Below are 25,196 nucleotides of genomic sequence, written 5' to 3' on the forward strand. Positions count from 1 at the left end.
AAAAAAATAGATTTCAAAATTGAAACTTTGACTTCAAAAGCTGATGATAGAAACATGTGTTTGATGGATAGTGTAACAACGCACACAATTCTTAAGGAAAAAAAAAATTTTGACTTGAGCATCGATTGAAGCTAAAATAAGCACTATATCAGGATCAACAAATTGATTAAAGGCTCTAGAAGAGTCATAATTTTGTTGAATAATGGAACCAAATTAAGTATCAATGATGCATTATGTTCAAGTAGATCCAAATAAATCTACTTAGTTTTAAAGATAAAGAAATAATGGTTATCACATAAAACCATGACTGAAAATGGTGTTGAATTCATTTGTATAACTTATAATGCCTTTTGAAGAAAGCTTATACTAGAAAAATTGTCTGTTTTATCATCTAGATTGTATTATAAATCATAAAGGTAGTTGAAACCTAAGCAATATTGAACCAGAAATTCTCCGATCCAAAAGCATTTTTGGTTTAGTATGATCATTTAGGTCACCTAAGATATACAATTATGCGTAGGATTATTAAAAATTCACATGGACATATTAAAGAATCACAAGATTTTATTATCTAGTGAAAAATTATGCATTAGAGGCAAATTAATAATAAGAGCATCTCCCTTCAAAATTGAAGTTAAATCCCTATTATTTCTATAAATGATTCAAGGGGACATGTGCAAACTCATTCATCTATCAAGTAGGTCATTTCGTTATTTTATAGTTTAATTGATGCATCTACATAATGGTCTCATATTTGTTTATTGTTAACTCAAAATGTTAGTTTTGCTAAACTATTAACACAAATTATCAAATTAAAAGCACATTTTACAGATTATTTAATCAAGTCAATACGGCTAGATAATGGTTGTAAATTTACATCTAAAATATTTAATGATTATTACTTGTTTTGGGGATTGATGTTGAACATCTAATCATGTATGTCCACGCTTAGAATGCATTAGCTGAGTCTCTTATCAAACGACTCTAAATAATTACACGTACTTTATTATTAAGGACTCAATTACTAACTTCTATATAGGAACATGCTATATTACATGTTGCAGAGTTAATTTGTTTGTGACCTTCCTCTTATTATCAATATTCTCCTCTACAATTAGTTCTTGGTCACCAACTTAATATATTTCATTTGAAGATATTTGGTTATGCTATATATGTCTATATTGCATCCCCTCAACGCATAAAAAGGGACCCAACATCATTTAGGAATTTTTTTGGATATAATTTATCATCTATTATCAAGTATTTAAAATCATTAATAGTTAATCTTTTTACTACACGATTGCAGATTATTACTTTGACGAGACAACATTCCCACCTTTAGGAAAAAAAAATGTCTCCTGAAGTTAGACATAAACTTACTTTGTGCGTACCTACCATGTTTCATCTAGATCTTTGCACCTCCTAAAATGAAACTGAAGTGTAAGGGATAGTGCATTACATATTATTGTCAACCAAATATTTGATGTATTTGTAAATACGACAAAAGTGATAAATCACATGTTCCAGTTGTCAATGCACTAGCAAGAATTAATATGACTACTGAACAGCTTATTCGAATTATGACTGATCAATCTACTGCATGTCAAAAGCGTGGTAGACCTATTAGATCGAAGCACACTATTCCTCGAAAAAGAAAGGCAATCATGATTATTCTAAAATGAATGAAAAATTTACACTTTCTAATATTCCTCCAGAAGAGATAATAGTCCCTAAAGAGACTCAAACCCTTGAAGTGGCACAAACCTGTGAAGTGATACAAAATCTTAAAGAACAAGAAAAAGAGAACTCTAAAATATCTTTAAATTATGTTTATACTCAAGATATATGGAATCATGAAACGGTTAACATTAATGATATATTCTCATTTGTAGTAGCTACTAAATTTATGAATGAAGATGATTTTGAACCATATAATGTAACTGAGTGTAAACAAAGACATGATTGGCCTAAACTAGAAAAAACAATTCGAATAGAATTCGCTTCCCTAGCAAAACGTCAAGTGTTTGGGTTCATAGTTCTAACATCTCAAGATATACAACCCGTTGGAAATGAATAGGTGTTTGTGAGAAAAAGAAATGAGAAAAATGAGATTGCTAGATATAAAGCTACGCTTGTAGCCTAACACTTTTCCCAAAGGCTAGGCGTAAATTTTGATGAAACATAAGCACCTATGATAGACATAATCACATTAAGATATTTAAATTACAAAAATCATTATACAAATTAAAATAATCCGAAAAAATGTGGTACAATCACCTCAGTGAATATTTGAAAAAAAAAGTTATGTGAATGATCCTATATATTTATATGTCTTTATCAAAATGTCAGCATTGAGATTTGTCATTATAGCAGCTTATGTTGATAATATGAATTTAATTAGATCTCCCGAAGAGCTTTAAAAAACTGTTGAATATCTTAAAAAAAAAATTGAGATAAAAGATTTAGGAAAAACAAAATATTATCTCGGTTTACAGATCAAGCACAATTCAAATTGAATACTTATCCATCAATTAACATATATTAAAAAATTATTAAAACACTTTAATATTGATAAAACTTATCCTTTGAGTACCCCAATGGTTGTTCAATCTCTCAATCCAAAAAATGACTCATTTCATCCTAAAAAAAAAATATGAAAAAAATACTCGGTGTTGAAGTACCGTATCTTAATGTCATTGTAGTCCTATTATATTTGGCTCAATACGCTAGACTGAATATATCTTTTGTAGTCAATTTATTAGTTTGATTTAGCTCTGCACCAATCCGTCATTATTGAAATGGAATCAAGCAGATACTTCATTACCTATGTGGAACTAGAGATTTAGGATTATTTTATTATGTCAAACCCCTTAAAAATCCTAGTTTAATTAGATATGCAGATGTTGGTTATCTTTTTTACTCTCATAAGGTCTGCTCACAAACAGGATATGTTTTTACTTATAATGACACAGTGATATCATGAGGCTTTACCAAATAGACTTTGGTTGCAATATATTTAAATCATTTAAAGATTCTAGCTTTCTATGAAACCAGTCGATAATGCATATGGTTACAGTTTATTATCTATCATCTATCATCTATCATATCTGAAATACATGCAATGTTCCTTCTACAACAAACATTTCTTTCATATTATATAAAGATAATACAATATGTATTACCCAAATTAGATGTGAATACATTAAAAGAAACAAAACCAAACATATCTCATCAAAGTTCTTTTATACTCATGAACTCCAACAAAGTTGAAAAATTGATGTTAAGCAAATATGATCTAATGAGAATCTTACAGATTTGTTCACCAAGATATTACTGATGTCAATATTTGAAAAGTTAGTATATAACATTGATATATAGCGGCTCAACAGACAATCAAATTAATCCTACTACAATCAAGGGAAACATTCATTAGAAGGAACACTTATCAAAGGGAGAAAATTGTTTAAATTTATCACATATTGGACAAAATGTACATTGTACTTTTTTTTCCTTCACTAGGTTTTGTTTTATTGGGTTTTCCTAATAAAGTTTTTAATGAGTAAATTTTAGCACATTCAACCTTACTTTACAAGACATTAAATAATTATGTTCTTTTGTTTTGGTTTTTATCACACTGAGTTTTTTTTTAGCAAAGTTAATGTAATTATATTTAAATGGTGAAAATCTAAAGAAGAGTGTTGTATATATAGTGAATTTTTTGACCACATAAAAGGAAAGTTATAAACTTTGGTGGGAATGCATTTAATGAAAAGGAAAAGTAGGCAATGAAAATTAGGAGGTGGAATGATATTATTGGCTATGCACAATGGAATTTCGCAATATAAACCTACCCCCTTTTCCATTATATGGTTATACTTTTTCATCCTAATGACATTCTTGCTTCTTGTTTATTTTTTAGAACCTCTAGGCTTTTATTCCTTTAATTAAATAAGTTAATATCTCTTATCTTTCAATCCATTCAATTATACTCATAACAAGTTTAACATTATGTATCATTTTAAAAGTTTTTTTTTTTAATTTAATAATGAGGACTACTCTGTGAATGTAGGCATATTATCCAACCACGTAAATTGTGTGTTTTTATGATTGATTTTGTCATAGTCTTCTTTGTTTAGATTGTCATTCAATTTAATGTCTCTTTGAGAGTAGAAAATTTTCACTTCAACTAATAGTAGAATTAGGCAAAGATGAGTGGATTGAGTACACATGCAAAGTTCAACGGTAAGGGAAATTTAACATTATAGTAGTTGATCTGATCTAAGGTTTCAGACATGTTAACATAGAATAGGGTGCAAAAGATATTGAGAGGAAAGAAGTCATCCAACATGGATGAGGAAGATAGGTAGAACATAAAGCAATTGTCTTCAGTAACATTAAGATGTGTTTAGCAAATTCAATAATTCATGATGTGTCAATAGGAAGACAACACAAGTCTTATGGTTGAAAGTTGAAAGTTGTTCATGTCGAAGAACATCATAATAAGTTATTCATGAAGTGCAACCTATTCTAGATTAAAATGGAAGAATGCAGAGATCTAGGCAAGCACATAGCTCAATTCAATCAAATAAACAGTAATTTATTGTGTGTAGATGTTAAATTGAAGGATGAGGACAAGATTGTCATGTTTATCTACTCGTTACCACCTTCATTTAGTCCTCTAACTACCATATTAATGTTTAAGAAAGAAACACTAGACTACAAAGAAGTTGTCTTAACTTTAAGATCGTACCAAACAATGTAGAAGTTAGAGACATGGAATTCTCATAGAGAAAGTTAGTAAACAAGTTTAAAATGTGGCAAGAGTAAAGAAAGAGATAAGGGATAAAGAAGTGAAAAGTCTAAAGGGCATATCTAAGTTGAGGATGACAAAAGGAGTATGTTTTTAAGTGTCATCAAATCGGACACTAAGTCATAATACTGATACACAAAAAGACATTGCTTCTAATTCTATTGGTGTTACACCAAAGACCTTGAGTGATGATGAAGATTTATTAGTGGTTTTGATTGTAGGTAACAATTTTTCAGTTCACAATTTGATTTTAGATTCAATTAGTTTTTTACATTAAACTACACATAAAGAGTGGTTCCAAAGTTACAAATTGTGTAATGTTGGTAGTATTGTTTTAGGAGATAATTATACTTGTAAAGTTACAGGGATAGGAATAATATAGATCATGATGTTTGATAGCTTATTGAAAACCTTAGAAAATTTCAAGCATGTTCCAAAATTGAAAAAGAATTTGATTTCTCAAAGGTAATTGGAGAAGACAATGCATAGGTTTTTAGTAGGTCAAAGACTTTGATAGTGATAAAAGGGAAGCAAATTGATAACAATTTGTATGGGTTGTTAGGTAGTATAATTGTGAGAAATAAATTATATAGTCTTCATCAAAATCTAGCCAAGATACTACTAGACTATAGCATATGCCTCTAGGTCATCTCAGTAAGTGTGATATGTATGAATTAAACAAAAAAAAATATTGGAAGGGATTAAGTTATGTGAATCAAGCTTATGCAAGTTTTCTATATATAGGAAACATAATAAGGTTCAATTCAATGTTTCCTTATATAAGAGTAAAAGGGTACTAAAATATATATCTATAGATGTATGAGGTCTAACACAGATACCAATAACCGATGACATCAAGTACTTTGTTACATTCATTGACAACTTTTAAGGAAGATTTTGGGTATATAATATAATGGAGAAATTAGAGTTGTTCTCTAGGTTCAACAAATAGAAATCCAAGGTTGAGAAACAAACTAATAAGAAAGTTAGATATCTTAGGTAAATAAGGTGGTGATTATATGTCAAAGGAGTTCACAGCGTTTTGCAAGCAAAAGGGAATTAAGAAAAATTTTACAGTTCTAAAGATTGTAGGCTATATGATTATGCAATGAAACGATAATTAAAAATTTTACTCATAAATAATATTTGGTTATAATTTACCCTAGGATTTTTTTATAGGACTTATCATACAATTACATACATATCAATTCCATCATATGTGGTTTTAAGATTACTTATTCCTATTGGTGGCTCTTTAGTCTTTATCAAAGGTCATTATGCATGAAAATCGCTTCCATTCCAAAAGTAGAAAAACACCGAGGTGCTCACACAAAGCAATGGATGACTCTATAGTCTTTTATGACTCTTGGTGAAGAGGATGTATATAAAAAGTGTATTTGAAAAACAATAAAAGCCTTTGAAGGTTGAATTTTGATTTGTTTGTTTATAACACAATAAATAGTTGTTCACTAGCCTTGCACGATCATTCATACAAGCTGTTTCATATCACAATATCACTTAGAATCCATGATTATCTAAGTTTCCCTTTTTCTTATTACCTTTAGGCTAGAAGCTTCTTTTGCCTCTATAGTCCATGCTACCTTTCTCAGGGTTGTCACCCTCTCAACTGCAACCTATCATTGCCTAATTAACTTTTTAGGATAGGGCTACTAAAATAGGTTGATCTAATACACCTCTATCTCGGGCCATTCTTTACTTTATGACCTATGATCTCTATGCCATACTTTGGGCCTCTGAAAAAGAACATGGGGCATGGTCTTCCATCATGACATCTTTTGCTAATCTAGTTTAAGCCCATTTATGAAAATCTCTATCTTACCCTTATCAATGTTGGCAACTTTTAAACCATATTTGACAAGGGCATTAAATCTGGTGGAGAATTTTTTTACTATCATACTACCCTACCTTATACTAATAAACCCTTAAACTTGTACATATAAGATGTTAGTTGATAAATACTCTTTTTCAAATGCATATTTGAAATTAACCAATGTCATTTCTGTAGCTCGACAAGTCTTTTACAACATTCGCCACTAAAACTTGGTATCTCCCTTAAATAAAAAGTTTTCATACTATATCTTTTCCCAATCAGTCATCTCGAATAATCCTATTATAAACCCCCTTCCAAAAGTATTACCCTTCGAAGGAAAAATGTCACCAAATAAACTATTTTGAGCATGCATTCAATTTAAAACAAGTAACAAACTGAAAAAACTTCATTTACTAAAATTTGTAAAATTATTGAAATACTCTTGTAAAAAATGTCTCAAAAGCGTAACAAAAGGTGTCAAATATAAAAGCATGAACTGAAATCATAACGTGTATACTCTAATACAGTTATAAAACAGAAAAAATCTAAAAAATGAGAAATTTGGAAATAAATTAAAAAACAAAAATGCCCTCAGAGCTTTACACCCTCTAACCACCACTTGTCCCATAACCATCATGATTACTTATACTTGTACATATGAAAATAAGGAAGTGAGTGATAAAACACTCAGTAAGTAGGAAACTATACTGATAATTTTTATTGAAATCTCCAAAATGCCCTTAAACTTGACGCATACTAACTCTATCATCTGAAGTTGGTATTAAACTCTTCTATGGATGATGATGGGTCCTATGTACTATCTTTATGCTCATGCTGAACTCTAGGGACTGTATAGGTTGTCTATCATAACTCTTAGATCGAACTATGTCCCTTTCAATTATTAAGGAACCACTCTTTCGGATTCCTATCTAGCCTGACCCTACTAAAATTAGTAGAAACATCTAAATTGAAAGTTATAGCTACAATTGTATACTAAATCGATCAATTTGGATCGAATATAAGGATTTGACACTTAGTCATATGAGTCATCTCTTTGTTTCACTACACCAAATTGTATCTTAACTAGGCTCAATTGTAAATATGTACCCTATTGTAGGTTTGATCTTCTATTACGGATATGCCCTACTACAAGTTGTGTAGTGAATGTTTACTCACAATGACTCTTCATAACAGCCTTGTGATATCTAGCATGCATTCATCTCAAGTTTTTTTTTTACTTAGCTCATTCTTGCCTCTACTTAACAATATCTACGACCACACTATGACTTGACTCTTAGGCACTTAGGGTACTACTACATACCTAAAATCTCTTAACTGTTACTCTTAAATCTTTGTATTATACGACACGATAGTGCTAAAACTACACACGAGAAGTACTTGTGTCTGAGTTAACCACTCATTAATTAACAACGTCTAGCAATCATCTGCATACCATAAACTATCCAGAATATTGAAACTTATGTACATGGGTGTATGCCCCATACCATATGGCAATGTGGAGAATTCCAAAATTTAGAAGAACAACCCTGAAACGCATCTTAACTTGGTTTCTACATGTTTCCTTCAATTGAAACCTTGACTATAATGTTTTCTCTTTATGCATTACTAATCAAGACTCACAACTTACATAGATTATAAGCAGTAAAAACAAATTCAATAAATACATTCATACAATGCATAATGGCATAATCAATATTTTGCCTTAAATAGTCCACTTTTCATTATAATGCAAAGTTTTGACCACAATCCTTAACAAATAGGTAGATCAGTACTACTTATACCATGTTATTCCTAAATTATTATCATATGAAACTCAGTAGCATGCCAACAACATTCATCATCACAAATCACCAATAAACATATTAATCAATCCTAATTAAATCAATCATTCTCATCATCAAAATCAATACCATAGATCATCATACTATAATAATATAATTGGCCAAGAAATAACCCTTATTCCATCATTAAATCATCACACATAAAAAGGCGGTAAAAGAGTCCTACTTACCTAAACTCATAGCAAAAGACAATATAAGCAAGCATTCTTCTCTTTAGAATTTCTTTCTTTATGCCATCGGAAAATGATCACAAAAACTATCAATGAAAAATTGGGCCATTAGACTTTCAATCTCTCTTTTTTAATAAAAGAACGAGCACTTAAGGATTGCAAATATTCCTCCCTAAACTTTACGATCCTGCTTTTTAAAAGATTGAAAATATGTTATGTGGAATTAATCTTATTCGATTTACATGGCATGACACATTGGTATCACCTTTCCATACACGGTCGTGTATCACCCAAAACTTAAACTTTGACTCAGAAATCGCATTTAAGCATGCTTACATCATCTACTCATGAATAAAAACTACTTCACCCTCGAAATGTACCTACGAGTATTACACCTATGACATCCTCTATTGTCTCTAACCACTTCTCGGCTGGTATTGAACCTATGACTAAGTTATCTCTAAACCCAAGAGGTTGATGTCTACCTGCTAGACTATAAAAAGGTGAAACTACCCTTTACTATTACCTGCAACTACTACTTTTTGTGCCTCCCGATTCACTTTGTCCTACTGGGGTAACAGATCTTTAACAAGAGGGTTGTTTAGCTACGAGTAGGGCCTCAACCGACTACCCTATGCTCTTTGATACCTATCGATTCTCATAGAGAACCTTCCGTATAATCTATCTAATAATTGAGTTAGCCACCTATAATGCTACTAGTACACTAGAGGCCTATCTCTAAGCTAAGCCTTTGTTTGGCTCCTCTCTTAGGTAAGGACATTTGGAACATCTTTAATAAGCTTCTTAGATCTCTACATCTTGAAATATTTACATAGATTTAGACAGATGTACTACTATTCTTAATGTAAGTTAAATATATTTACAATGGTAAGCGTGAAAGAATGATCAATGTTATATTATGCATATTTTAGACACACTTAGACTTAAACACCTTTTTGCATTTCAAAATCATGCTCTAATACCATAAATATGACACTCTTTCCAAATACATATGTTTACATGAAACATGACCTAAAGACACAAGTGCAATTTGAATTTTTGACTAATTACAATGGAATAAAGAGCATGTTTACATATACTTATTGAAATTGCATGAAAAAAGGTATAGCACATTCATAAGATGAAAAATACCTCAATCCATAAACAAATTAACTCATACAATCAACTCCAAAGTGTCTAAAATCCCATCCCAAGATAATGTGCATAAACATATATAATATCCATAAAGGAAAACATAAAATAGTCATAAAACTCAAAATGACAAAAATGCCCTTTGCCCCATGCAAAGACCTGAGTTAGACTGGTAGCTCCCCTGCATATTCTACTACTCACATCTATCTGTAAAACTATACAAAAGGAACATGTAAGTGAAAAATACTCAATAAGTAGATGACTTTTTGATACTTTATACACAACATAACCAATTTCATGCTCTTAATGTAAAAAGGCTTTTCTACTCTTCTCAAGGCATGAATGGGCAACCACTCTTGCGATGAACTACCATTCACTCATTTTCAATATAAATAATCCATTAAATCACATAATTGAGTTTAAATGTTGTTAAAATTGTGCATATGGAATTATTTAGAAATATATAATTACTTGAAAATTGATGTTTGAATTCAAATTTTGGAAACTATAGTCCAAACATTCAATTTAGGATTTTTTTTTCCTTATTTTTATTTAAAGCATAAATAAGGAAAGTGCATAATATCTTTATTATTTGATTAAATCTTTATGCTTAATGAACATGGACTACATTGTAACGAGATACATTGACACTTTGAGTGAGAATTTTAGGTCAAATTACACCATGGAGACATTGTATAAACTAAAGTCTCTCCTAATAATCATCATTGAAATAGCCTTGTACCTAGGCATTGAATTGGCAAAGTAAAAATACCTAGGGTTTTTTTAGCTATTTACTTGAAACATGCATTTAGTTGTAGTAATGTTTTATTATCGAAAATAAATTATTACCTTGAAAATATATTATTTTAAAAATTATTAGATATAAATTATTACTATATTTAATAAAATTTAGTAAAAATTGATAGATATAAATAACTATTATATTTGGTTAGAGGTAATAAAATAACAATAAAACTATGTGTACTCAATTTTGGTACATAATTTGTGTACACAAATTAGGTGTTATCATATGATTAGATTTTTTTATCATATGATGACACATATTTTAAAATCACCTAATTATATGATGACACATCACTGTGTATATGAATTGTATACCAAAAATAGGTACGCATAGCATTGCTAATAAAATAATACTAAGATATAATTATTCTAAAATATTTTTTGTGTTACTTATTATATTAATTAAAAATGAGATTATTTTTGTTCTAAAAAATTAATTAATAAGAATATAACTATAATAAAATTAAAATTATCTTAATAGTATTTTAATATCAAAGGAAAAAGTAGTAATTAGATTACTTTTTATATTATATATCATATCACCATTGGTAATAAAATATTATTAAAATTTTTTTATTATTTACAAATTAAACAAAATAATGTAAGTAATAAAAGATAGATTAGTAGAATAATATTTTTATCCTTAAACCAATAACCCCCTTAAGAGTAACAGTGCAATCAAAAATATATTAAAAATGTAAAAATATTCACATGTTCTTTTGAACATAGAAAAAGGAGAATTGCATAGAGGACTAGTTGCTTAAAGCCTTTTTTAAGATATTATTTAGTTTTTTGTTTCTCTCCAAAATCAAATTTTCTTGTTACATGGATTCGAAATAATTATGATCATTTGATTAAATATTGTAAATGGTGTCATAAATATGATTATAGGACTATTTCAAAATTTTGGAAACTTTTGTTACGTGCTTTTTGCAACTTTCGTTTTTCTCTTAACTAGAGACCCCGTTTATATTTATTAGATAAGTAAATCTAAAATACAATGACTGAACCATAACTACTATACCAAGTAACTCAAGATTTCATAAGTGTAACAGAGACTAAAACTCAGGTCTTCACCTTAGAAATTTTAATGTTCTATTAATTTTGTTAACTTTAAGATTTTTTGTAATAGGATGTTATGAACCACTAACTGACAAAGGCATACTTCACCCAACTGCAATCAAACAATGCTCGTAGTATGAAGAGATTTTTGAAATTACCAATATAATGGAATGAGATAACAACTCTCGAAAGTATTGAACTATCGTCTTTTTTATATTAAAAGAATTAAATTTTATTTTTTTATAGATCAAAATTTCAAATTATTTTATTGAATAGATTAAATTTTTATATTATTTTATTAAAGGGTTTAACATTCATTATTATTTTTTATTAAAAATATCGAACTAATCCATTTACTTTTAAAAAAAAAAACACTAATCACATTTGTTCAATAACACAAATAGAATATATTGACGAATACTATTATACGTATTTATTTTGAGTATACAAATAGATATATGCTAATTATATATGTCATCACATAATTAGATATTATTTTATCTTTAATTTAAAATCATTTAATCATAAAATGATACATATCAAATATTTATCTATTTATATATTTAAAATAGATACATATAATTTTATTAATATTAAAAGTTTAATACGAGAACTTTGTCATTTCAATAAAATAAATAAAATTTAATCTTTTTTATACAAAAAAAAAAATGATAATGAGATACATTTCAGTATTAATATCCCTGTTGAAATTATTTGACTAGATCTCCTTTCATATTTTGCAATCCCAATTATAGTTTCATTTGAATAGTCATTTTATTAAATAATATTCAACCTATTATCTATATTATAATAATAAAAATAGGACAAAGTGGAGGACTTCTTCTGGGAAGTGATTGGTCAAACGTAAAAGATGGCTAAACTTTGTTTCTTCAACTTGCATTCATTGTTTCACTCTTTATTAAGATGAGACAAGCGGATCTCTATTTCATACTAAGCCAAGAAATTACCAGATGAGAAATCTGAAAATCTGGTAATGCGGTTAAACAAGTTATCGAAATTTCTTATTTTTTTTCCTCAAAAATTGCAATTGGTTCGGGCGACAAACAAAATCCTCATCATCTCACTTGCCCTCTTATTGTTTCTATACATACATATTCTCTTCAAGGAGAGAACAAATTTGGAACATCTATCAAACTAGTTTATTTAAGAAGCAACCCATTATTATTGTAGAAAGTCTACATAATTCAGGCTCACTTATGTTCAAATAGCTTTTCCAGATTGCAAGGCCCTGTGACATCTGGATTTCCACTCCACATTAGTTGTGCAATTTGCTTGTAGGCTTTTTCAGTGGGATGAACAGCGTCAAAGATCACATACTCCTCAGGATTCTCACATAATTCATACTCATTTTCATTCTGCCTCCCACAGCTTGCTATTCCTCTATATGGACCACTGCCACAGCACCCCATTGCACTCTCCTTAAAACCTACAAAACATCATTTCATCACCAAATTGTAAGTTAAAACAGAATTGCTTATCTTAAACATAACAGTAAGATCAGATGGCTTACCATATCTTAAAGGGTCATTGATTCTTTCCAATAATGAATTGTAATAATCATGAACTGAGTATCTAAATCCCTTCAGTTGGCTCCCTAGTTCCTGGAGGACTTGATAAAGTGCACTATTGTATAATTCTACTAACTCTGATGCAATCTCTAGACAAGATCCTGTGTTTTCAGGTACAAGTGTTTTCATGCCTGGTAAACAACCCAAAGGCAGCAAATTTGCAAAACCGAACTTCCTTCCTCCTTTCTTGTATATTTCCTGAAAGATTTAATTAACTTATATATGCAATATCCATCTCAAAAATGTTTCAAATGATTTTGAAAAATATAAGATGATTACTCTGATTGTACTTGTCACATTCCCTGTTCTGTCACCATTCCTATGTAATCCTCCTTAGAGTATTGCCAACGAAACACACTCGTGTTTGTAGCGAAATCGAATACATCATTGCTGCCTATGCTAAACAAGTAAACAGCATTGGATAACAATGTTTCGGCTTCTGTCTCGCCTAGCTTCTGCATCAACTGCTTTTCTACAATCTCGAAATAACCTAACTGAGTTTTGAGGTCTATCACCTGCCATTGAGATAAGAAAATGTGAAGCTATGGAGAAATTTTCAATTCTTATATGAATTCTTTTGAGCTTAATTAGCATGATCACATACAAATCCTTGATAAGTTTCAACCAGAGCACCAGCTCCCGCGGATGCAAAGTTCAGCCCATAAATGAAATTTTCATGATTGTCAGAGGGTAAGAATGTGGAAATTAATGGTAACTTTGCATACTCAGCTGCCACAAAGTTAAAAAGGTAAATTGAGCTATATATATTGAATCAATTTCTGATCAAGAAATAACTAGCCATACCTATGAAATCTGGAATTAAACGGCCATCAGAAGCTCTTCCAGTTGGATAGTTGAAGGTTTCACCTTATGGCCAAAAATTCGCCTGAAACTGAGTAGTGGTGTTAATATAGTTATTGTTTCCAGCATCAAAAAATGAATCCCCAAAGAGGAATAATGCAACATGCTTTTTGGACAAAGACGGATAAGCATGTGCTGAAATGAGAAGAGTTGAGCACAGAACAAAAAAGAAACATGTAGAAAAGCTTATTCTTGTCATATTGAAATTCAGTTAATCTTGTACATTTGCCCATCTCCTTAACTTTTTTTTATAGAGTTTTTTACTTGAAGAAAAAGAAATGCTACCAACTCCGAGGCCTGAGTTTTGAATTAAAATCAGTCAAATTAAGTGGCTTGAAGCTTGGAACTCTCTGGATTTCTTATAAAAGTATTGATAAAACCTTAACCTTGGAAATTAAAGTAACTGACAAAATTTTTTATTGGAGAAAGATATCTGTCATACTGACTATCTGACTGTGACACTATGCTTTGTGATAATATGCAACATTTAAGTAAGTCTTTTTTTAAGATTTCACTAGCTATTCTGTGCAACTAATGTGATGAAACTTGCGCACCGAGATGTATAAATTGAGAACTAAGATTTAAGAGACTCTCACAAGTCACAAGCATGCAATAGAAATCCGTTCATTTTCATGCAAACAAGTTTAAATAACAATGTTCTAGTTTTTGCTTCAACTGTTTCTCCACAATCTTGATTTTGTGTAGAAAATTTGAAACAAAGTTAAACTAAAACAGCGAAATCTATCATTATATGCCCATCTGAAAACTCCCCCGTGGAAAGTTGAAGCTAGAAATCTTCCCATGCTTTCTTAATTTTTTGGAAAGTTGATGAACTTCGAAGCTTGAAGCTGAAACGATTTTCAAGCAGGCTCAAGGGAGCTGACTGGCTAGCAAGCCATTCCTTAGCAGCCCAATTAAATAAATTTACTTGTTAATAAGACAAATTACAAGAAATTAGCAGCTTCCTAGCCTTTCATTTAATTTGAATTCAATTTCTGCAAAACAGAAGCATTCTACTTTATTTTGTATATGTAAACCAATGAGTCTATGTATTAAGAAATTCTGAAAAGTTCCTTGAGATTGTAAGGCCCAACAAGCTGAGGGTTGCTTGTGCCACTCCACATTGCCTCTGCTAATTGTTTGTATGCCATTTCAGTGAGATGAAGTGAGTCCCAAAACACATATTGATTTGGGTTCTCACATAGCTCAAATTCTTTCACTATCCTCTTCCCTCCACAGCTGAAAACTCCTGTAAACTCCCCTGTTCCACAGCATGCTGCCTTTCCTTCCTTGAACCCTTCATCAGAAATCATAAAACTATTTACTTAACGTTCAACTTAAGACGCATGTTCGAGCACAAATAATCATATAAATATCACTGAAAGTGAAGTGAGAGAAGGGGACTGAAACGAACTTACAAGAAAAATGGGATGAGGCACTAATAGCATATTGTAATGCCATGACATATTTCTTTTTTGATGTGAAATAAATGATGGCTGGTCTGGCTGAATTGACTTAATATAAAAGTTTTTGGGCATGCAGAGATAACTTTTTTTTTTTTAATTGAAATTTAAACCTGGGGCCCAATTATAATTGTTAATGCTAAAGATGAAGCTTTTTGACAAAATTATAGAAAAAGAGAGTACAAATTAAGCATACATCAAACTGATGCATGAAAACTTCCAATGATTTGCATGTCACTACAGAAAGGTTGGAGTGTACATACCATATTTGTGGGGATGTTTCATTCTTTTTCTGAGACTGCTGTTAAAGTCAAACAGCGAATACTTGAACTCCTTTGATTGTTTCTCTAAATTATACAGGAGCTTCGACAAAGCTTTGTTATGCAATTTTGCAAGTGATGACACTTCCTCTAAGCAGCTGCCATTGGTTTCTGGTTTGAGTATTCTGATTGTTGGAAAACAACCCAAGGGTGGCAAATTGATGAATGCAAACTTTCTGCCCCCACTCTTATAAATTTCCTGAAAACATTGAAAAAAAAAAAAAACTGCAAATGACACCAATGATTTTGGCTTTTAGCCATAGAACCTGCAAGATCCTAAGGATTTTGTAGGTAAAAGAATGAAAAGAAATAGTTACTTTGAGAACCCTTGTTAGGTTGCCAATCACCATCCCAATATATTGAGACTTTGAGAAGGAGTTTAGTACAGTGGAATTAGTCAAGAAAGGGCTAGTGTAATCATTGCTTCCAATGCTAAACAAATACACAGCTCTTGATAATATCAGCTTGCCTTCATCATTGCTTAATTTCTCTCTCAACCAACTCTCCACCTTCTTGTAGTAGCTAAGCTGTGTTTTCAGATTAATCACCTGATAGAGAGAAAAAAAAAAAAAAAAACTAGTACTCAATATATTTATAATTTGTTGACCATGCATTTTCAGCTTTGGGGCCCAAGTACCTAAACCTTAACATGTGGAATGCAACGGGATTACTTCAGTTCTTGATATGAATTAATGTGGCAACAGAATAGCATACCATCAAAGATTTTTTTGGGGCCTCCTCACTTGATGTTTGACAAACCAAGTATGCACTAATGAGCTAGTGGACCCGATAATAAGGAGCCTCCAGCCTAAAAAAGTTTAAGAAAAGTGCATACCACAAGCTGTGCTTACATTGCCACAAGATTTGGTAAACTCCAAATAACAGACATTTCTTGAAAGTTTAGCCCTTTTTACCTTTCTATCTCCCTCTGTTTAGATCTCAACAAGAAATAAAAAAATGAAAGAAAAAAACAAGTTTTTGTGCTTCTTCAACAATGTCCTACTTTTTCCCTTTATTTAATTTCTGGGATCCAATCCAACCAAACCTTTAATGACACACCATAAAATATGCATATGTCTTGTTCTTAGTAATTAGGCAATATTTTAATGCCTTACTATAAAAGATGCATCAGTTTGGGAAATAAATTGCATGTAAATGACAATTACCAGAAACAATTTCATTTCTAAATTGAAAAATAAAATACTTACATATCCTTTAAAAGTCTCAACCAAAGCACCTGCTCCAGCTGATGCAAAATTCACCCCATGATAGTATTGATGAATGCCGGGTTGAAGAAAAGGTGGGATTAATGGCAAGCCAGCATATTGTTCTACAACGGAGAATGAGACGAGAAGATAACTCTAAAAGAGATAGCACTAATTAAGCAGACAGATAATATTGTTAGTTGACCAAAAGATTTGCAAAGCTTACCAATGAAATCAGAAATCAAACGCCCATCAGAAAATCTTCCTGTAGGGAACTCGAAGAAGGTTTCTCCATAAGGCCAAAAATTTGCTCGGTCAAGAGTTGTGGTGTTGATGTAATTGTTGTTGCCTGCATCCAGAAAAGAGTCGCCGAAGATAAATAAGGCGGCTGCCTTCGGTTTCTCCAGTTGTTGCACAGATTTAGCTGTGCAAGTTGTTAAAATGAAGACTAATTGAAGAAAGAAGACAGAACTTGGCCTTGCCATGAGTGTCCAGCTTCCCCACCAAACTTGAAACACTTAATCACTCAAAATTTGAAATATGCAAGTGACCCCATATGTGTAATAACTTTTTCTCTATGTGCTTTGAATGATTGAAACTTAACTAGAAAAGAAAATAAAGTTAATATACAAGAAAATGCATGTCCCGGAAATTTTCTCAGTTCACATGAAGTTGTCAAACAAAATTGGTTGTTTATGTCCCTCGTTTTCTATATTTCGTTTAAAAAAATTCAATGTTGAAACACGTTATATTGCACAATCTAAAACTCATCTAGGAGTTCTAGAATCAGAAGACCTTTCTGCTATTTTGAAACATGCAGCGGGAAGCCATTTTCATGACTAAATTAAATTATAGTAAAATACTTCACGATCAAATTACCACACCATTCTCGAACGTGAGCTGTTGACATAATCGTTGGAAAATTGAATAATATCCGGTAAAAATTAAGTACCCACGTGGTTGAAATAGAAATAAATTCAACTTTCTCATAAGATTGCTACCCGGAAGTCTAGTGTATAAACCTGCAGAAGCAGTAATGTTTTTATTGAATAAAATGAAGCCTGTCTTGTCATATAATTGAAGAGATCCATAACAAAATATTAGGCCTTTTTTGGAAGAAGAAGATGAAACAAGAACAGAAGGCAGTAACATGGTTGCACGCTGCAAAAATGTTTGCAGAGACAGAGTGAGTTCTCTTTCATTCTTTTTTAATTTTTTTGGGTTGAAATTTAAGCACTAAAAAACTGAGAAATTAAATATGTGTGTGTGTGTGTGTGTGTGTGAGGATGATGTTAGTGTTATGGTTTGGTTGGTAGGAAGTGTTGAGTGAAGATAAGCTAACGAGGGGTGTTTTCAGAGACGTTAGTTGTCACATACAGTTAGGTGTTACCCAAACAAAATTCACCATCTTCTCACTGGTAAAGATGAGAAGGCTTGACCTTAAACTTTGAATAATGATTGATATGCATCATATCAATTTTTTGGTTTCCAGCTTTTTTCTAGTGGGATATAGCTTATAAAAGCAAAGAGCTAACCAATCATGATTCAGCAATACAGTTAGCAAATTGTACAAGCAAAGGAGAGTAAAATTTTCAGACATTTCAATCTTGTGGGCAATATGATTAATATTTGAGAATCTTTATATTGATTTGAAGGATGTGACAAGTGCCTTTGTCCACATTCATGGCTTTGCTGTAAAAGTAAAGAAGAAAGGTGAAAAACTGTTCATTTTAAATTTTTGTGGAGCTGAATGACAATCTTGTAGGTCAAAAAAGCAAATGAAATTGGATTCAAATTTTTGGTGTTAAATCAATCCATTGATAGTGACAAATTAACCAAAGCTGACACAATTTACTTCAGTTGCTCATTCATTTCTTCTGTAATATTGGCATATTGGAAAGAAATTTTCCTCATATGTAGATACCCATGTCACATTTGTTGAAGAAATACTTGGAACCAGCGGCAAATGAAGCCTGCGAAGTTTCAGAATTGTACCATGATCATGTCAAGAAGTTAATTTCAGAATGAATGAACCCATGAAAGAGAAGAAACAGAAGGGATGATCATAATCAACACTTACAGTATAATTTTGAGCTAATCTAATGGAGTTAATTTCGTTTACAAATGAAATCTTGCTATAATCCAGATTAATATCACAGTCTAGGGACACCTGCAATTGTTAACAATGTGTTAGCAGAGTCAAAGGTATTTTAATGGAAAATGAAAGTTAATGAAATGTAAAGCAACCTTGATCTTTGGCATGGTTAAATGAAACAACTGCAGCCGTAGGCTAATATCGCCTAATAATCTCATTGGAACGTCATTATACGTTGGCTTATCTTGCCATAATCGGCCAGAAATTATATTGCTTATGTTCAAGCAATGGATCAAAGCTCCCATTAGCACATCAGTATTGTTACTATGAGCTGGTTGACTGAATCCTGAGACTCTTAATAGTCCTACAGGAAGGCCTTCAAAGTAAAGATGGAGCCATGAAGGGCTGTACTTGATGTCAAGCTTGTTGGGATTTTGAGCATTTAGGATCAAAGAGGCAACAGCTGAAACAAAGAGGGTTGAACCGGAAGAAGTTTCAATATCAAATGAAACTACTTTTATAGATTCAAGAGAGAATATGGGCTTCTGAGGCTTTATAATGAATATAACACATAATGTAGCCACCGCCACAATAATGACTACAAACAGAAGGAAAATGGACAGAAAGAAACTGCATCTCTTGCAAGAACATGCATTATAAAGTTCTAGAAAACAAAATCTATCAGAACTTTGTTTTGGAACATCCATGGAGAGTCTTCATTTGGGAGATTGGCCATACTAATAGGACTGTTAATGGTATTTTCTTTAAACTGAATTAGGGGAACTACTTCAAAGAGGAAGAATATGATGTTTTCTTTTAACTATTGCCTTCTCTATTCCTTTCTTAAAGCTACAATCTGAATGCCTTTCTAGGTACCTAACTTTCTGCACAAGGGATGTCTTCTATGAGTTGATCATATTCCCTTCAGGGCTCAAGTTAAAGTTATGAAAGTTTAGTTCTTATATTAAAACTTAAAACAAAGATATAAGGGTTAGTTTGAGTGGTTAAACAAAAAGACATTTTTGTAAAAGATCAACATTTGATTAGCATAAACTTTATAAATCAAATCACTAAACCCTGGGATTTAATTGTCCAATTAACTCGGATAGGATTCTGATTAAAAGTTAAAAAAAACCTTTCAAGTTCTTGTTTTGGAACTCTTTAGAGTACAATCATCTAATAGTTGTTCTGCAACGTCGCTGTGATGGCATAATTCAAAGATGATGGTCATTGGGAAGCACACACTGCTATGTCTTGCAGGTCCCCTTTCCTAGGCAAAGGTCAGAAGCTCGTACAGAAATACATGTGATATAATCAAATGGAGGGGCAGTGGTCACCCGAGGCCAGAGGACTCTGGGCAGCCCTGGCTCGTCTGCAGCCTCAGGCCAAACCAGAGCAGGAGGGGCCCTTCAGGCATAGGCACATTTTATTGTCCTTTCCCTTCCCAATTTAGAATTGCATTGGTGTAGAAGGCCGCCATGCTAAGGCACCTCTTCTTAGGCTGACTCATCTCCTCAACCTCACCACAACATAAACTGGGACCTATCCGTACCCACTTCTCTGTCAAACTATTGCCACCTAGCGACTTTAACCAAAATGTCACGTGTGAGGCCAATTATTAAGACAATTTGCACTACCTCCCGTGCTCCTTTTTCTTATATTGTAAAGCATATGTCTGCACATGCAAGAGGATTTAAAAAATTACGAGTAAAACATGGTTGGAGATACAACATGAAGAATCTCCCTTTCAAAGCCAGCCAAGAAAGATATGCCAAAAGCCGAAAGCTTTGCTTTGTATTTAAATACTTCGGAAGAAGACAAATCCTGCGAGATCCATATATTCATGGCATTCAACCCCAACTTGGTATCAAATAAATGCCGAACTCTCAAGTGACTAAATGATAATATGTAATTGTCAGATGATATACATTATCATCATTGTCATACTTTAGATGATAATATATATTTGTGAGAAAATTAAACAATCCAAAGTTAAGAAGCCTATGTTAAAAATGACCTTGACAAACAAATAGAATGGAGACCAAGTTGACATTCATCCAGTTTCAGTAATTCATCACAAATAACACATAAACATTCATACAGTCACCAAATTTTAAAATCTCAAGTTTCAATGTCTCAAAATGTCAAAAGCAACCTACATACATATACTGCCATTATACTAAATGCTCCTGAGAACACTCTCCGAATATGGTCTAAGCATGTTCGTCAGTTTGTACCGCATCATCACAGTTGACAAGCACTTCTGCAAGCTGTTAAAATGAGAAAGCAAGAAACAAGTAAATTTCAGAAGTATAGATCAAACAGCAAGAAGCTAACAAAGAGATTAAACTCACTAACATGTAGCTTTATTTACAAAACTAGAAAGCAAGGGAAAGTTCGCTCAGTAGACTCCCCCAGTCATGGTGGGGAGTTCATCATCAAAGGTCCAAAGGTTCACAGGGTTTCCACCATCCTGTGCATTATCACCATTGAGGAAGGCATCAAGTGAAGCATCCCAGCTTCCATCAATATATGGATTCTGAAAGTACTTCATCTGATTGTCAAAAGCCAAGAGCTCTTCTGAAAGTGACTTAGCATTATTATCTTCAACAGGCACTACATTCTCAGAATCGGACTTCAGCTTCTTCATTGGATTAGCACCCTCCTCCACAAACTGATATTCATCAACTTCAGGTGTGGCTGCCAAAACAGATGAGATTTCAGGAGTTTTTACTCCCTGCCCTCCCCAGCCAAAATCCGAACAATCTAAGGAGTTACTTCCTTGGTCAGAACTGAAGTAAACATTGGTATCAACAGTCGCAGGCTCAAAGGACTTGAAACCAAGGTCTCCATTCACAGGGAATGGGTCCATGAAACCATACTCATTAATTGGTGGCTTCTCCTCCAAAAGACCCATAGTGTTGTAGTAGTCCTGATCTGTGTTGTTCAAGTAATTGAAATTTTGATTCAAATTTGACAGAACAGGACTTTGGTTCTCCTTGGGAAGAGATTTCTGAGAGTTACTCCTAACTGAACGCTTTGGAGTAGCACGGGGAGTTTCATCAGGAAAGTTCACCTTAGCTTTCTTTCCACGAATCCTCCGTGCCTCAGCATCATAAGCTCTGGCAGCTTCTTCAGCGGTGTTGAAAGTGCCAAGCCAGACCCGGACCCCTTTCCTGGGATCACGAATCTCAGCAGCCCATTTACCCCAAGGACGCTGCCGGATTCCCCGGTACTGATTCTTCCTCTTTCTTTCTGCAGATCTTTTGGTTTGTCCATTTAACTTCACAGATTTTACAGCTGCAGATCCTTCAATAAGAAATATAAAAGAAATCTCTTACACAGGCACACAGAAAACAAAGGCATCATTCTTGAACATGTTATGAAATTTTTCAGAAGTAATTGATATATTCAAAGGAACAAGAGAGAGATCAAGTAGCAAGATATTGATTGTCAATGTTATCTAAAAGAAACTCTGATGATCTCCCATTTTCATTTAACAAAATTAAAAGCTAACACTTACAACACAAACAGGCAGAAATAACACCTAAAGTAAATCAGCAGTAAACAAAATCATGGTGAACACCTGATCATACAATCTTTAAAAACATAATAATTTAACAAATTCAAAATTCCATATTTAAAAACAACCGGTTAAAAGTGTGCCCAACATTCAGCGCTAAAACAGAATTAATCAATAGATCTACTTCAAGACACCATAAAACAATTACCAAACAGCACTAATCAGCAAGTATCGAGCTACATGATTATACAAAAAGCTCAATTTTGTGGTAACTTTATTTCCTTAGATCCTTAAAAGATAAATATGTAAATCGTTTATCAGAAAACAAAGGAAACTTGCAATTTTTTTTTTTACAACAGAAATGAAAAAAAAAAATCTGACAAATAGTCCATAAATAAAGATCCCAATCTGATATTAAACAAGCAAGCTAAGTTTATATTTATTCATCATGTATTGACCGATCAAGCGCAACTAGCGACAGATCTCATCTTTAAAACACAAGGAAGAAAAAGCACTTCAGATATTATCTTCAACCACACAAAATGGAAACCCAGAACAGAAAATGTAAATTAAAGTTCTAAAATTGTAATTTTCATGAAGTGATCCACAAATCTAAATAAAAAACCAAACAAACACCATAAGCATGATCATAAATGAGAAACCTTGACTCAAAAGATAACTAATAGACTTTTCACTCCAAATCCGTAGGTTTTCTCCCATAGATAATATTTTTATTCAAAAATATGATATATCTCTTAAGATCAAAGCATTAACCTTCAACCAAAACAATCTAAAAATGTAAAATCATAAGAGTTATCTTTCTAAAAAAAAAAAAAAACATTTACAAACAACCCCATCTCAACAATCACAAGCTTCAGCTGTTAAAACTTACCTCTTCAAAAAGGTAATAAACATAAAAAATCAGAAAACAAAATCCTGTTTTGAGGATGATCAGCAAAGCTCACCACGAGATTTCTGAGAAGGAGCAGGAGATGAGAAAGAGAAAGGTTTAACATCGGCCAAGAGGTCTGTATCAACGTCCACGTCATCATCTTCTTCAAGCTCAGACTTCACTTCCTCGTCGTTGTAGCCTTGAAAGTCAGCCTCGAAATCATCGTCAACAATCGGCTTTGAGTACTTCTTGTTTCCTGATCGCTTCAGCTCCGACCAAAGATACTCCGCCGTCAAACGCCGTGATCGAAGATTGGCGGTCGGCGGTATGATACCTGAAATTATTGCACCACCACACATCGTTTCGTGTGCTTAGATCAAAGGGCTTAAATGACAAGCCTTAAAGTTAAAGTGCCGAAATGGAATTTCTTCAGTGAGTAAAACGGGGGTTTATGGTTGCGGGGTAGAGTGGAGAAGTTTATATAAATTGGAAGAGAGGTGAGTTTACAATTGTACCCTCATTGGAAGGTGGAAATCGCAGATTTGTTTTAGGACAAACCTGAAATTAGCATTTTCATGAAAAATGTAGCCATAGAAGCAGATTCTAAGAATTTGAACTATTAAATTATAAACCTTTTAAGAAATAAAATTGAGATTTATCTCTTATTTTCAATAAGATTTACCGGATTCTTAACCTTTTGACAATTTTCCACCACAACTTAAGTGTTCGTAAACGTATAATCTATAACTTAATGATCATCTAATAACCCTTTCGAGAATTTTAAATATAATTTTTAACTATTTTATAATAATATCATTTCAAACTTGCAATCGAATAACTGTTGATGATATTATTTCAAATTCATAATTAAATAATTATTTTCAAAAATTTAAATATAATTCTAACTATCTGTGAATGATGCTTTTTCAAATTCATAACTTTGACGTTTACTTAGACATTAGAAATGTCTTATTTATAAGTAAGCTTTTCTTATTTCCCACTAAAATTAAAGAAATTTTTTTAAGGTATTTTTACATTTGATTTCTCAAATATCTAATTTATAAGTTTGACTCTTCTTATTATCCACGCACCCACACGAGAGAAAATTTTGACACGCTTTTCATTAGAGGGAGTGGAGACAATAGAGGCCTGTGAATTTGGGGGAAGAGAGAGGGTAAAAAGGGGATTATACATTGTGAAATAATTGAAAGATTTTGGACACTTCCTTAATATGTTAGTTAATTTACTCATTAATGAAATGACTATAATAGGTCTCTGCATAAGTTACGTTTGGAAGAGTCTTTACAAAATTACTTGTTCAAAATTAATTAGCATTTAGAAATGTCGTCATAATTAATTCACCTAAACAGGAGAACACGTGCCAAATATTTTCTATGACTCGAGATAGTAAATAAGTAAAAGAAGAAATGAAAATAAATAAATTAACAAAAATGTTTGTGTTGAACAAAATCTTGTATAAAATTATAGACAAATTTTGCAAATGATATTATAATTATTTATGTTTGAAGCAAAATATTAACTTCTAAGTTATATACA

General features: G+C 32.0%; 3 protein-coding genes and 1 pseudogene across 6 annotated transcripts; all 4 read right to left on the bottom strand.

Annotated features, from left to right (window-relative positions):
• Nucleotides 1-12,689: 12,689 nt before the first annotated feature.
• LOC123218135 lies at nucleotides 12,690-14,646 on the bottom strand (annotated as a pseudogene).
• Nucleotides 14,647-15,085: 439 nt separating this feature from the next.
• On the bottom strand, nucleotides 15,086-18,578 carry LOC123218134 (GDSL esterase/lipase 5-like). 4 transcript variants are annotated; one of them, XM_044639370.1, is made up of 6 exons: nucleotides 18,014-18,578; nucleotides 17,356-17,478; nucleotides 17,133-17,254; nucleotides 16,242-16,472; nucleotides 15,868-16,123; nucleotides 15,086-15,438 (listed from the first exon to the last, which is right to left on the bottom strand). In XM_044639370.1, the coding sequence occupies exons 1-6, from the start codon at nucleotides 18,279-18,281 to the stop codon at nucleotides 15,194-15,196; spliced, it is 1,245 nt and encodes a 414-aa protein (XP_044495305.1). In that variant the 5' UTR covers nucleotides 18,282-18,578; the 3' UTR covers nucleotides 15,086-15,193. The 4 variants fall into 4 exon arrangements, with proteins under 4 accessions (XP_044495305.1, XP_044495307.1, XP_044495308.1 ...); XM_044639372.1 differs by having other exon boundaries at nucleotides 18,009-18,166; XM_044639373.1 differs by lacking the exon at nucleotides 18,014-18,578 and adding an exon at nucleotides 17,602-17,998.
• A 335-nt stretch (nucleotides 18,579-18,913) lies between these two features.
• LOC123219810 lies at nucleotides 18,914-19,984 on the bottom strand. Its single transcript, XM_044641801.1, has 3 exons — nucleotides 19,377-19,984; nucleotides 19,210-19,299; nucleotides 18,914-19,102 (listed from the first exon to the last, which is right to left on the bottom strand). Exons 1-3 carry the CDS (start codon nucleotides 19,929-19,931, stop codon nucleotides 19,040-19,042), a joined length of 708 nt encoding a protein of 235 aa, XP_044497736.1. The 5' UTR covers nucleotides 19,932-19,984; the 3' UTR covers nucleotides 18,914-19,039.
• Nucleotides 19,985-21,254: 1,270 nt separating this feature from the next.
• On the bottom strand, nucleotides 21,255-24,104 carry LOC123218752 (ethylene-responsive transcription factor RAP2-12-like). Its single transcript, XM_044640358.1, has 3 exons — nucleotides 23,713-24,104; nucleotides 21,583-22,533; nucleotides 21,255-21,494 (listed from the first exon to the last, which is right to left on the bottom strand). Exons 1-2 carry the CDS (start codon nucleotides 23,996-23,998, stop codon nucleotides 21,626-21,628), a joined length of 1,194 nt encoding a protein of 397 aa, XP_044496293.1. The 5' UTR covers nucleotides 23,999-24,104; the 3' UTR covers nucleotides 21,255-21,494; nucleotides 21,583-21,625.
• Nucleotides 24,105-25,196: the final 1,092 nt, after the last annotated feature.

The sequence above is a fragment of the Mangifera indica genome, chromosome 6 (genome assembly GCF_011075055.1).
Source record: "Mangifera indica cultivar Alphonso chromosome 6, CATAS_Mindica_2.1, whole genome shotgun sequence".
Taxonomy (NCBI): domain Eukaryota; kingdom Viridiplantae; phylum Streptophyta; class Magnoliopsida; order Sapindales; family Anacardiaceae; genus Mangifera; species Mangifera indica.